This window comes from Argiope bruennichi, chromosome 5 (assembly GCF_947563725.1).
Source record: "Argiope bruennichi chromosome 5, qqArgBrue1.1, whole genome shotgun sequence".
In the NCBI taxonomy this organism is placed as follows: Eukaryota; Metazoa; Arthropoda; class Arachnida; order Araneae; family Araneidae; genus Argiope; species Argiope bruennichi.
Genome location: NC_079155.1, coordinates 62,072,246 through 62,088,186, shown reverse-complemented (window position 1 = coordinate 62,088,186; position 15,941 = coordinate 62,072,246). Strand labels below are relative to the sequence as shown.

The 15,941-nt window shown below is 25.9% G+C and overlaps 1 protein-coding gene across 1 annotated transcript in view; it reads right to left on the bottom strand.

The window, feature by feature from the left end:
- Positions 1–13,798, bottom strand: part of LOC129969341 (kelch-like protein 18) — a 30,777-nt gene extending 16,979 nt beyond the window's left edge. The window contains exons 1-5 of the mRNA XM_056083877.1: positions 13,463–13,798; positions 11,032–11,162; positions 9,532–9,672; positions 7,706–7,904; positions 5,845–6,139 (exon numbers count right to left, since the gene is read on the bottom strand). Of these exons, the coding sequence (XP_055939852.1) occupies positions 5,845–6,139; positions 7,706–7,904; positions 9,532–9,672; positions 11,032–11,162; positions 13,463–13,573 (877 nt within the window). The 5' untranslated portion in view covers positions 13,574–13,798. The remainder of the gene's footprint in view (positions 1–5,844; positions 6,140–7,705; positions 7,905–9,531; positions 9,673–11,031; positions 11,163–13,462) is intronic.
- Between the last annotated feature and the right edge of the window lie 2,143 nt (positions 13,799–15,941).

Genomic DNA, 15,941 nt, shown 5'->3' with positions numbered 1-15,941 from the left:
TATGAAGTTACGCACCTGGTCTCCAATAGAAAGATTCATGTACACAATCAGCATAATGTATTCAAGGCAATTAAAATAGCACAGCTTTAATGTTTAACAATTTGGTGGAATCATGCACATGAAGCTACATCTAAACAAGTTATTTGAAATGAAATATAATTTCAGTTAAATGCCTAAGATGATTAGTAATGAATATAAACATTTTTCGTTTCATCAATTTATTCTTTTTTCAAGCACTATAGATAATTGTCTTCATACCACCAGAGGAAAAAAACTTAAGGATATAAATTTATTATTAATTTAAATCTGCAAAAAATTTCGAAAACTTTAACAAAATCTTTCAAATATAGAAAATATACAATCTATTTAATCCTGTCACTGCACAAGATGCCAATATTTTCACTAATCTAAAAATTAAGTTGTGAGAGAAGAATAATTAGTATTCCTTGCATTTAAATGGCATTGTTTGGTATTGCAAAAAAAAAATATTTTTCTTGCAAAAGCAATGAAATTAACAAACACAACAAATATATTCCAACTTTAAGTAGTAAGGGAAACTAGTTTCTAATACTTTAAAAATAATTGCAAATTGTATATATTTTCAACTTGTTTTGACAAATTTTCAATGTATTTCGACATATTTTTATCAAATTGTCATTGTTTTACATTAAAAAAAAACTTGTAAAGGCTGAAAATTCTTTTCTTACTTAACTAATAGTGATTGATGGAATACTCAAAATGGAAGTATTAGCAATGTCTTTTAACCACAATTTAATTAAGCAATTTCTTAAAAGTATTAATTTTGTCTTTATATTTCTGTAAAAAATATGAACTAAAAATAATTAACTTATTAAAATTAGTGAACAAAATAAAAACTACTAAATGACTGCAAAGTAGAAGGTTTAATAATTCAAATATATATGAATGAACATCTTTTTAAGTTTCTTCAGATTAAATTAGATGTACTATTTCGGTTGAGTTTCAGAACTGGATAAGCTGGCTTTACAGATAAGAGCCGTCTTTCAGAATCTAAATAAAAACCATAAAAGCATTGGTAATTATTCTAATTCTGGTATTTTATAGAGATAATTATTCAGGAAGGAGCATTATGCTTAATAGGTGACTAAAGGTGTTTAAAAATTATCCCAATAATAATGAATAAAAAGAAATCTGAAATCTTTGGAACTTAATATCAAAATTCACTAACTAATTAAGAATTCCTTAAAAGATTAAATATGGTACTTTTACATCTAATTTAAATCTTAATTAATGTCTTACCTTAAATTAGTTCATGTTAACTTCATTCTAAAATGTTCTCTTATTTCCTGATCCAATTCTCCTTTTTTATTTAATTATTTCCAACACACACTCAAGAAAACTGATGACATTTGCATTTTCTCATACTCCAAGTAAAGGGATAAAAATATCTAATAGTCATACATAAGATCCAAAGATATCCAAAATTTCCTTTCCTAAGTCTACATGCATCAAAGAAATCCCTATCAGAATCTCATAGTAAAATAATTGGAGGGTAAAATGTCTTGCTCCTGTATCATGATGTAAACAGACTTCAATTCCCTGTACAAATTATACTTTTGGCATAAAATAAATTAAAGTTAATATCAAAGGTTTTCAGTCATGCATCAGCAAAATTATGTTTATATATTTTATATATAACTTTCACCCATACTCTCCAATTGAAATTTCCCCCCATCTCCCACATTAAAATTGTGGGCCTTAGGTAAGCAGCAAATACTTTGCTTGGCACAGGCAAACAATGCTTAAAATATAGATATTTGACAAGATATTTGAATATAGATATTTGAATCTAATATTTTTAATGAATCCATGCAAATATGTATTTTAGATGACCATTTATTGAAAGACTGACACCAATATTTGACAAAGAATTACAATTGCAATCCCAAGATCATATACCAAAATTCATTGATTTAAATCATTGTACTTTAATGCATGTGAAAATACACACTGACAGATACTGGCTTGATTGATTTGGTTTGAAATTTGATACATATTTATACTTTAGATAAATCTATGAAGCAAATTTATCCATCTAGCTTTTTTTGTTTTCTAATTTTGTGTTAAATTATATTCGAACAATTGCACAAACAGACTTTCTTTGATTAAATTTCATTAAAAATTTTATAGAAATCTAAAAAATTGGAATAGAAACTGTATATAAAATTTCATTCTTACAGCATAAAACGTTTTTGAATTATCATGTTCATAGAAAGACGGACATAATGGCAAAAATGTATTTTTCAAAATCTTCATGCTTCAAACCTTCTTGTCTAAAACATAGAGATTATCAAAATCTGGAATTTAAATTCTTTGATGATTACCATAATTTCTCTATACTTCATATATGAGATAGTAAAAATGTAAACAAAACATGCAATTTGCAGCTCAACTTTGTCTCCAATAAGCATTTTCACATTCAAAAAAATCAGACTGAATTTGCAAGGGGCCATGGAAATATTTTCTTATTTCATTGAAAACACTGTTGGTCCTTTTTTGTATTTTAAATTTTAACAACTTTTTTTAAAATTTAGATTATGTTTTAATACATTAAATAGTGTGAATCTTCAACATCTCTTACCTAAGATGAGGTGAGTAATCATTAGCTATATCCAAACAATATATATTTTCTTAAAGAGTAACTGAAGCCTTCTTTTCCTTCACAAAGTAATGAATCATTTGAATTATATGCTTTCAAAAAATAGTCTCCTATTGGATGAAACATATTTCCTTTGTTCCTCTAGGAAATACAGCTATGCTATGCAGTTGCTGGCTTCCTATTTCTACTTTTTCATATGTTAGGATATTATTATTTGTCATCAAAAAAAAGGAATTCCAAGGTGAGATATTATGTTGTTACAGTTTCATATTTTAAGCTGTTACAATATTCTCATCTCATTTTGATCAAAAAGATTTCTATACTTTGAAAAATGTAAAAGATTTTAATCTGGCTATTGCTGAAAATAAATTATTTGGCCTTTATTAATTATGTTGCCTGTTTATTAATGCCAAAAAACATGTGTGACCCATAATGTATTTATTACCTTGACTTTCAAACAATGTAATTCTAAATTACACTGTTACCGTAAATTTGTATTGTATAATAAAAAACAGTATCTTTTCCTATCAGAATTTGGAATAGAATCAGTGTTGATGAAATTGCAGTGGCTAAATCATACACGAGATCTAAATGAATCATCAGCCTGTCAGTTATAGATGAAAGCAGAAACATATGAGAATAAATTTCTAATTAATCTCCTCAAATGTAAATTTCCAATCCATAGAGGAATGAGAAATGGAAAATTTACTTCAGGTTCCCAAAATATATTTACTTACTCACACTTACAACAGTTTTTAAGAATAGAATGGAAATCCCTTGCAAAAGGCTTTATGACAAGGGTAAAATAAGAGATGGCACATACAAATTGCCACCTATCTCTCAATTTCAGAAAATATCTACAAGCAAATAGCCTTAGTTTCACCTAAATAAGAAATAATGCACCTTTAATTCGGCCATAAAATCAATACATCACAATGGTCTAAGGTACATTTTTGCATTTAAATATCTATATCTCATTTTTGGTTCGAAACAGAAAAACTAGTTTTCACAAAATAAGATTATCAATCTGTTTATAGTATGCACCCCATTAATATCATTTCTTAATTGTATCAAAAAATGTTACAAGGCAAAAAGTAATGTTTCTAAAACTTATTTTACAATAGTGAAATCAGATAAGTACTTTTCTTCTGCAAAGTAAGAATTTATTTGAGATAGTAGCGTATTAAATAATTGATGGATGATTTTTGTAAAAAACTTTCTAATTTTGCCCCAGCTATCAGTACAGTCAAAAGTGACCAACAATAATTATATATATATAAATACTATGAATTAGTCGTATTTTATTATGTTGGATATTGTAGCAGAGTGAGGATATTGAAAGTATATTAACAAGGTTAACTACATATATCTAAATATAGTTAAAGTGCATTAGAGAGACAAAAGAGATACAAAAATTAACTTTTGTCTTAAGAACTGACATTTAACTAAGAATATATATTATAAGAATCAGTCTCTTCAAAAAAAAAAACATATTTCCTATACATAGTAATACTTAGCAATATGGTGTGTTGAACTACAATGAAAGAACTGCTGAATCTTTACTAATTTTTTATTGTTTTTTTTTTTTTTTAGGTAAGAGTATTTTCCCATTTGTATTCTCTTATATTTTTGTAAATCTACTAAACACAAATTTTTCTACTATATAAAAGATTGATATTCTATAAGGTTTTGATTTTTTTTTTCAGATTGAATCAAATTTTAACAAATGGTTACTTGTCTTTAATCCTTCAGTCTATTATCAAAATAATCACTACATTTCATCAAAACAATTGCATCTTATTTTAATTTTATTAATATATTTATTAATGTAAATGTGTAAAAAGAAGATTGATGGAGTTAAATCACAAAAATTTCAAATGCACTATCAAATCAAATCTGGTTTTAAATTCTAACTTTTCTCTGATGCTAAATTCTGTATTTTGCAGCAGAAACAGTATTCCTGTGTGAAACAATTTTACATAGAAATACTGTGCGATTAACCTTCAGCCTCAGACAGACAAGTGCATCTGCTAAGAAGGAATGGTGTGTATATATATATATATGTATGAAGGGACTTTATACCATTTTTAATAATTATATTCATCTAATATTACATTAATTAAATTATATGCAATTATATTTATCTATCCATTATAAACTAAATGAATTTCTCTAATCAAATGAACATTAACATAGAGTTGCCATATTATTAGACATGCAAGGAAAAAAATTACATTTTTTAATAAATTTAACTCTTTCTTCCATCAAAAGAACATTCTGTTATTAAGAAATCAGTGCAAGAACTTTTTCTATATATTTATTTTTTTAATAAATAAACAAATTAGCTTCCTTCACAGTATTATTATTTAAATTACAGTAAATATGCACACATAGTATCATCTATCTGCAGTCAAGAATACAACCATAAATAATAACCTACTTCTATAAAATCACATTTGAATGATTTTTTTAACATATCAATTGTATATTGAAAATTTTGGAGACTTACATAATAATTCTAATCAGCTATCAAGCATCTTAATAAAATTTTAGGCTTCAAAAAAAAAAAATCCTGTCGATACTGCTACGTTCAGTGGTGGCGGGGTGGTAGGCTGTACGCAAGAAGAAGAAGGCTTCAAAAATATATACTAGAAGTCCTAGAATAATGTTACTTAATCCTACACTTCAATTTAAGGAAATTATTTGTAGTTTTGACAAAATATTAGAAAAATGGTACATATTTTCAGATTAAGCCACACTGTATTAACAATTGTCAGTTTTTACAACGAATACAAAGAGCAATGGTAATGGCATGGAGTAATGCTTCAATATTGTATAGTAAATTTTGCATTTTTAGGTAGAATTTGCAATAGTCACATGAAATCCACAAAATGGTGATTAGGTTCTTATAGATCAAGAAAGTTTCATAAACTAACAGTTCATAATTACAAGATTTAAATGTAAGATTAAGAATTTAAAACATGAAAATTAATGCTGAGCACAAATTTAAAATAATTCCTTCAACCTGCATCCCACTAACTAATCCCTTTATCTTTTGTGACAGCAACACAAAGAAGTTCAGAATATTAACCTGCATTGGTAATAACCTAATCTCAAATTTTTGGTTCAATTAGACACTGTGTTTGCCACCCCCATACCTAGACTACAAAATAAGAAATTAGCTAGAAAGGAGTAATAAATTCTACCTGATTTTGTGAGTCCACCAACAGCATAAATGCAACCTATGATATCTGGACAGCATCGAGGTCTTGTACGAAAACTCTGCAATAGAGGCCTACGCTCTGGCATAAGATGATAGTCTTTAGCTTCATCCAATAAGTCTCTGCATTGATGGGAAGTTCTTATGAGTTCTTCTGTAGAAACATGGTCTGTCAAATACTGAGGAGTTAGTAAAGGCATTCGAACTTCAGTCAATAATTCTGGCAGATAAGCACTTCTATTTGAATCAGACTTTACCCAAGTTATAACAGCTTCAAAAACCTGATAAAATACATTTAATTAATTCATATAAATCATTCAATAAACAGGAAGTAAAATTATTTGAGAATATGCAACATGGACAAAAAAATTAGACTTCTTTATAATGAGTAAGACTTGTTTTTTATTTAATGCATAAAAGCAAATTATTTTCATGTAAAAACATTTCTGTAAAATATTGACAATAAATATAAAAAACATTAAAATAATATTTGTCTTAATTTTTAATAAAATGAAATTTTAGGGGAAAAATGTCTTTGATGCATGCATCTTTGGTATCCAAAACATATTAGTGAGAAACAATAGATATTTATAAATCATTATTTTGCAAAATGCATATTAAATATGTTTATTCATGGAAATTAATGATAGAAAATACACAAAAAATATATAAAAGGGATACCATTATCTCTCTTATATATTTGATAAAATAGAGTAATATATGAACAAATGTATTAGGCATGCTTACTTGTAAAAATCGCAAGGAAAATATTTTAATAAAAATACTTTTAAAGCATTTGAGCCTTTTTTTTTTTTTTTATTTTTCAAATTACTATATTTTTATAATGGCGTGACCATTTTTTACAAATGAATATTCATACAGAAAGTACTTGGTTTTCGTATATCAAAAGAAAAGATATGAATGCATAACATACTTAAAAATGCATTTTTCTATTTTCTATTCAAAAGTATAGTCAAAGAATATATTTATTTAATTACTAAAAAGATAAAAAATTAATTAAAAAGTTGATTATCTATTAGCATACGGTAATCAAGTCAATAAAAGTCTGCACATATCAATGCAGTATTTTTTTACATCATACGAAGAAATGAAAATGGAAATATTTGTATTTTTTAAACTCAAGATTTTCCAAATACTCAATAAACTAATCTAAAAATCTTCACAATCAATATCTTAAAAAGCATTTTATAATTCAAAAAGTTCCCATATATTTTTATTCAACAAAAATTGTCATAGATTGTAGAACATATATTCAATTAATGTACAAGAATGTTTTATATACTATCATATAATTCATATTTGGACGATATATTTTTCTAAATCAAAATGTAAGAATTTTAAAATTTTACAAAAAAGGAAAAGCAGGTTTTTTTTTTTTTTTTTTTTTTTTTTTTTTTTTTTTTTAAATATAGAACTTTAGTTATATTCAAAATACTTCTGATATATGGATATTAAAAGAGAATGAAAAAATAAGCAATGGAGTCTATAAGTCCATGTCTTGTTCTACAAATATATTCAAATGAAAAACCATACATTACATAGAGATAATACAATTTCAAAGAAAAGTATCTCATTTTCAGACAAATATAAAATTGTAACTAATTCACATTTTATCATCAATTTTGAAATGTTAAATGATTAATTGTAAATTGAATTGAAGAACCAGAATTGAAATTAATGTCCAAAAAAATAGCTAGGAATTTGCTTAATGAAATCAATATGTAATTCTTCAGATATTTTTTCATTTTTGAAATAACAAATTTCAAACATAGTATTTGTTCATCAAAAAAAATACTAAAGGAAGCACAAGAAAAAAAAACACTTACTTGTTCTTCATTTGCTATATGCAGCTCATCTCTACTTATTATGTCTTTAATTTCCTCAAACTTCAAGTTCAGAAACTCTTCAGAGCGTGCTACATCACTGAAATACATCTGAATATAACGATTAGTTGCTTCAACAAGTGATGTACAGCCCAGAACATCTGCAAAGGATTGAACACCCAAAACATTATTTGGATGCAATCTGAAAAAAAAAAAAATTATTATTTATTATTATTATTGACTCCACTGAAAAAAAACTATTTACAAGTATCCAAAAAGTATTTAATAAAAAATTATCATAAAAAATAATGAAAACTATCAATGACAAAAAAGTAATAATTCCTTATAACAAGAATGGATCACAAATTTTATTTTTGAGATATATTTACTTTTTGAAACTATTATTTCTAATGAAACCATAAATTTTAACAGCAGATAAATGCGCATCATATTTATCTATTAAAAACAATTTGCTTCTTGATATAATACAATTCACAAGACAAGGTATATTTACTTGGAGCTTCATAATTATTCAATCATTAATACTAATTCTTATCTGTGGTTTTCATTGTTTGGCCCAAACTGAATCTTTGAAACAAATATAAAATATGCCTATATCTATACTGAAAAATTTGTTGAAAGTAAAATTAATATATAATAAGTTCTTTTGGTAAACAAGCAAGAGAGAAATTTCTTTAAATTACAGATTTATTCTTTAATATTAGATAGAATACATATCCTTGAAGAGTTTTCAAAAGTGCTTCTTTAAGACATAAACAGAGCTCACAGAGAAGCAGAAAACAGAACAAGAGATTGTTACAATATATCAGATTTCAGATAGTTTTGAAAAGAGTATATACCCAAATATTGCTGAATAAGAATTTACTTTAACCATATGATACTGCAACTTAAAAATGGACAGTTAAAGTTACAAAAATTAGTTTCTGAGATGTGCAAGAAAGATAAATGTCCCTGCAGCTTAGAAATTACAGCACTTTTTTAAGCTTGAAATGGTTAGTAAATAATTAAGCAAATAATTTAAAATTATTGCATATAATCAAGGACAAGGAAAAGAAAATATCCACAAAACTAGTTTCTGTATAATAATAATAATATAATACTAACATAACTGATAGTTTTAGAAAATTATTTTTAAAATAACTTTCCCATGATAGTAAAAAAACCCAATAAATCAGTGATTAATACAAGCAATATAAAAAATAAGCAAAAGCTAAGTACAATATACCAAAAGCTTAAAAACATTTAAACAAATTGCCAAAAATCTGGGATGAAATACTAAAATTCCTTAGAAGGATTTAAATTATACAAGTTATAAAATGAGGTACATTTATATATCACAATTTTCAGATGAAATCATAAATTCTATATATATCAACTAAACACACACACACACACACATATTATTATTATTATGTACTATGATATCAAACTCTCCAATCTCTTATAAAAAATAAAATGGATTCCAAAATTAGTGCATAATACTTGACATGCAAATAAACATGGACTTATTCATTATAAAAAAAAGCAATCAAGTAAAAATTTTTGAAGAACTAAACAATTTATATTGTTAAAATTTTAAACAATTTGTATTGTTCTATATTAAAAATAGTACTATAAGTCATTCAGATTGTTTCAAAATCATCACTAAGTGCATTCCAAAAATGTAATTTTTCAAAAAAAAAAAAAGTGAAAAATTTCAAATATAAATATTTACAGCTAATAAATATTTTTCAAACTTCAAAAAATTTTCTGTCTGTATGCCTATTTACTTTTTTTTTAAATTGATTTCACGAGATTGAAATCTTTACCTTTTCTTTAAAAAATCACAACAAGCATCTCTAACTTTAAGAAGTTGCAGAAACGATGATCCCACAAGTAAAGATTGAACATTTGAGGTACTAATGACAACTTTTCCACTGTATGCAAAATCTATCAATAATTCCAAGGCACTAAAAAGAAGAAAAAAATCAATGAGAGTTGTAAAATCAAATTAAGTTCGTCCAAACAAGATATTTTATACAAAAAAGTCACTATATTCTAATAATTAAATAGGTATTCCTATATTAACTACATGAACAACACGTTGTTGGGGAATTTTTGGCTCCCCAATATGTCTTTGGAAACATATAAAATAAACTAAAATAACACTTTTAGCAATGAATCACTAGTTACAATAAGTATATCTTTTGCATTTTCTTTATTAATTATTGGCATGTGATTAATACTCTTTAATTACGTTATTAGGAATTTATTCTAATTTTAAGTTTCATAAATGCAACTTTAACCAACTATCTGAATTTTATTTATATTATATATATGTGTGTGTGTGTGGATAAGAAATTCACAGATAAATTTAATATTTTTTAGAATATAAAATTCTTTTAAAGAGAACATCAAAATTGTGTAACAAATTAAGTAAATATTGAAATAATTTAAGCTTTTATATCCAAATACTACTGTAAGCAAGAATATTACTGATCTGAAAAAACATTATTTCAAACATTACAACTAGTTCCATCAGTATGTAAAAAACATCACACAAAAAAACAATTTTACAATTTAAAATACCTGAAAAAGTACAAAAAGTATATTTTTAAAAAAATTAAATTTGAATAAATATGAAAAATGAATGCTAAAAAAATACAAAAAGGTAAATTTTTAAAAAAATCAAATATATATAGTTTTTATTTTAATTGGCAGAAATGATTAAAATTAAATAATATGCCTTTGCTACATAATATTAAATGATAGAATATTAATAATATTTTATATAACTTTTCTTTGAATGCAAAAATTAAATTTCAGCAGAATTTCTTTAATTTCTGTTTACATCAATTATAAAATTAAAATATGGAAGTTAAAAACTAGCACTTCAAAATAATATCCTCTATCCCTCATTTTTTAACCCTCCCTTTTTAATAATATTATATCTAAAGATTCATAAGTCAACCATAGGCATAATGAAATGTAAACTTAAAAAGACTACACAGGTGTATAAAATTAAAGTTCATCTATTCAGAGCAGCTTATAACCATAAATCGTCATTAAAAATTTATCAAATTTGAAATGTGTCTCAATGAGTAGAAGAAAAATAAAAATTGACCCTTTTAAAAATTAGAATTGCTGCCAGAGGTGTGTTATCATTTTATTCAGAGTTTTAAAAATTAGAATTGATGCATAAAGACATACATGAAGAATTTGTTCAACACTGTCGACTGCATTTAAAAATACTATTATTAATGGCAGAGCAGATCAAATTCATTGAAATATTGAGGCGATAATGAATATTCAAATAAAAATAAACTTACTCAGGATCTATTTCTTTTATTGTAATTTCTTCTTGGGTACTTTCGACCATATCATTCATAAACATTGCATGAAAATATGGTATAGTACCAGCTAAAATAATTCTATGAGCATAAAAATGTCGATCTTCAACCTGAAAATGTCAAAATATGTTTCATTATAATTTTCTGCTTCAAACTTTATTCTTTTCTAGCTTGATCCTACTATAAATACTGCATGTACAAAATTTTAAAATTACAAAATATAAAACCTTAAAAGCATACATAACTTGGGAAAACTTTTTTTTAAAATTTCAAATATGCATTCATTAGAAACAAAACATTAATAATAAGCAGGAAAATAAGGAAGGAAATGATTATTTTCAATGGATTTCCAACTCGGGCGGCTGCTCAGTAGAAAAGAAGCTGCATATACATCAATAAAAAAAACCTAATTTGTCAGTTGCAACATAAATAAGTTTGTTAAAAATACAAATGCTATGAATAAAAAAAATATTATATTAATTATCAACCATAAATGGTTAGCTTCATTAATATTGTGTTCAAATGTGGATGCCAGGTAATGTGGAAGAAAAAATAGATAAACACAGATACATGTTCACAAAATAAAAAAGTATTAACTTAAGATAAATTATTGGCATGTTTAAATGTTGAGAAAGAAAAATTAAACTGATTATGTAATCAAAAGAAGGATATAATGAGCAGGGTCTAGAGTCAATGATATAGTTTAGAGTCACAAAATATCTAAATCAAGAAGTGATTTTTTTCATATGTATCAAATTTGAAAGCAAACATATATTGCAAAGCAAAATTATAAGCAAATTTAATGAAACTTTAAAAAATAGGTTCAGTCTGTTTCTCTCCATTTATTTTCATTGTCAACTGTCACTGTGTCATTCATTTTCACTGTCAATTGTTGATACAAAAAAAAGAAATATAGATAATTATTGAAAACGATAAATCATCAGGTTTATTTATATATTAAAACCAAATCTCCAATTCCGCTAATCCTTTTTAAATTAATGCAAAATATTTTTTGTTTTTAATATGCAATATTAATTCTTAAAAAAAATCAAAACAAAATTAAATGAAACCATAATTCTATGTAAGAAGCATGGTTGTCAAAATTAAAATCCTAAAATAAATAATATATATAAAAAAATTTATTCTGTAAGTACAGTTTATGAAATGTGTTTATTTCTTCAATTGAATCTAGAATCTCACTTAGCATTATTATTATTAGGCAAAATGTAGTTTCAAACAGTACTTTTCAAAATATAAAAAAATTCAATATTTTCTTTCTTTAAAGTTGGCCTTTTTGAAATATAGCAACTTTTTTTTTATCATAACATTCAGAGCAAGAAGACATGACTTTCCACATTAGTTTCAAAATGAGCTTGAAATTTAGGAAATGACAAATTTAAGATATTGTTTATTCTTCCATGAAATTAGAATTAGTTCACACTTATTGAAAAGACAGTTGGTTTACTGAAAATCCTCGATACAATCTTGAATAAAAGAATAACCAAAAAATAACTACATTAAATAATATGTTTGTTGAGAAAATGTCTATCGGCAAAACTTAATATTTTTTCACACCATTTAATCAAGATCATTAGAGTAAAATTATAATACTATAATATGATACTTTTGCATAAATTGATGTCTGTGTGTTGCAAAAACATACATTATTCTTTTCTTAGTTCTACTATTCAGTCTTCCAGATATTAGATTCCAAGATATTATCATTCTTCATTCATTATACTTAATTTTACTAAACATGACAGTTTTAATTTTATCTAATGCATGCTTAGTTCGTTTCAGGGTATTTATATGTCAAGAAACAAAAATAAATATTTTTATTCCATTTTGAGTTAACCAAAAAGGTTATCTTTATTTTAGAATTTGTCATAATCCATTATCTAGCTCAATTAAAATTACCTAGTTGAGCCACATATAGAACTCTGAATGATTTGTGCAAATTTTATGTCACTGTTTACTATTTTGTAAGAATGCTTGTGACAGATAAACATTCATCTAATAAAGCATTTAATATAAACATTGTTGCTTTATTTTAAATATATGAGATATTTTACTATAGCTACTAACATTCTATGAATATGAATAAATGCCTGATATATTTGCATGCAAAACTCCAATGAATATTCAGAGAATATTGAATAATTTTTCTCAAAAGAATATATACACTGAAAAAATCAAACACAAATATGTCATCAAATATCCGAATTAAAACTCTCATTTAAGTATAAGTTTTCACGTTTCTTGGGCTTTTAAATTTACACATAAATTTTTTCAGGCATTTGGATCTTCCATTTAGAAAGAAATTTTGAAAAATGGAAATATTAATAAGATAATTGTTACAAAATGATTAATGAATCAAGCAGATAAAAAATTAAAATTAACTCTCACATACCTTTAAAGTCACATCACATAATTTTCCCAAGCGTTTAACTTCTTCGAAGATTGGGAATGAATTACCAGATAAATCTTTTTGTACAAATGTAATTCTATCATCACCTGCCATGATTAGTTTCTTTTATATCTTATTGCATGTCTTTTAAACACTATTAAAGTTATTTATTTATGATTATATTTGGACATAATGAAATACAGTTGTGCAGCAACCTTTTAGATAGATAGTAATTTGACCGAAATTTCTCAGTGTTTTCTGTTTTTATTGGTTTCCGGTATCTCACGTTCCAAACAAACAAGCGCTGTCATCAATGGAAAAGAAACATAAACAAAGCATTTAAATAGCTACTTGTGACGTAAATACTTGAAAGGCAATGAAATTACAACGGAAATGACGTCATGTCATTGATGTTGGAGGACCAAACAATATTTATACCCACCATGTCTTTTCAGGGGAATTTATCACTAAATCTAAAGACCTTATCTAACTGACTAACAAAAAATTCAATAAAAAATTAGTATTCTAAAATTATGCACATAAAATGAGACACAGTCTGTGAAAAATTTGGTAGCCAAAGATTGATGCACCAAAACAATGGCGAAAGACTGCAAAGCTTCAGCAACATGTGATATTATTTTTTGAACTTATTTTTCTGTTCTTTTTAATTTCATTTGGTTATTTTTCTCTTTTGAGAATTTGATGAACGATGAAAATTGGAAAAGAATAATAAAAATGAAGACAGAAAGGGAATCAATAAATAGAATATATAAACATTGAGCTGCACATCAAACAGCCTTTGGAAGCCACAAAATACGCTCACTAATCGAAAATTTTCAGATGTATTCAGATGTATTTTTTCTAATGGTTCTTGCCATAAACAAGCCCACTGATTTTAGAAGTCAGTGATAAGTCAAGGTTGCGTCTTTTGTTTGTTCAGTAGCACCATCTAGGGCCAACAGTCTATCTAAACACATGCCACAACCCTTTTTACGGGGCGGACTTCATTCATGCATTTCATTCACAGATCGTAATTTTAGACCGGAATCAGAAAACGATCACCGCTGACCAGTACTCTCAGTGGTATTACTCTCGACTTGGAGGACTTGTGACCACAACAGTTTTATACGTGCGCCAGCCGCCACACACGAGGAGTCTTTGCCCGGCGGGGTTCAACCTCGCAACCCATTCACGCGAATTCAACGCCCTACCAACCAGACTATCCCGACCCATAAACCGAATATTCATATGTTGATTATCAATAATGAAAAAAGAGCCAGAATGAAATATTAGAAGTAACAACAAACGTTATTTGAGTTTCACTTCATCAATTAAACACATTGTTGTAGAACATGCTTAGAATATTTAAAGGTTAAGGCATATTTTCACTTTTAACCTTTTTAAGGTGTAAATGATACTTCATACACTTGAAATAATGAAAGGTCATTTTCATATTTTTACGATAACCATAAGCTTGCTATTCGTGATAGATAAGCTTGTTATTTGTAATTTGTGTTGCTATTAATAATTTTTTGAAAATAATAGTTCTGGAAAGATTTCCCTTGTAAATAAACTTCTATTTCGTGCTTCCCACCAAATCTTGTAGTTTTGACTGACAATAAAACTCATCTCCTCCCCCTCAGAAAAAAGGAAAATTCCATTTAAGTACAATTTATTTTTTAAATATATATATTAATTTTATAAAATATGGAGATAAATTATTTTTTTAAATATATAAGGATAAATACTTAATTAAAAACTTTCGTGACCAATAATCCAGGTGAATCAGCCGGTAGCCAAAGATGGTTAGTATTAAAAAAATTATTTTTTCATTTAACAGAAAAGAATACTTTCAATATAATTAAATTTTAATAATTTTTCAGAATTAGCTTAAAACTAAATTATAACAATGCTTTTTATTGTTGCAATGAAATTCAAACCAATCTCATTATCTATTTTTTTTTTACTTTTTTTTTATATATATATTTTGATGGAGGGGGAAAAATAATATTATTTTTAAAGCAAAATTTTCATTTTAGTTTTTTTAGCAACAAAATAATAATTTTAAACTGGTATTTTTTCTGAATTTTGAGTGATGTTAAAATCTGTATGCACTGAATATAGTGGCTGATACAACCGAGCTTAAACCATTATCATAGAACAATGTTTTGAATTAGAACTTCGAATTGTCCTTATTTTTATTTGTTTATCTTCCATAAACATCCTTCTTTCGCTTCTTTCGTAATAAGATTAAAATGAATCTTTTTCTGAGATAATGCAATTGACATAAAACAATAGAATTCATCCGAATAAATTTTTAAGCCACTTTTTTATGATATTCGTTATTTTTACTTTCTCGTATACAAAGCATAGTGAAAAAATTTTGATTGTTAAAAAATTCGAATTCGAGATGTTGATAATGTTGATCTCCACATTCCATACTTCACTGTGTTTGAAAAACGTATCTTTGGCATTATGTCTG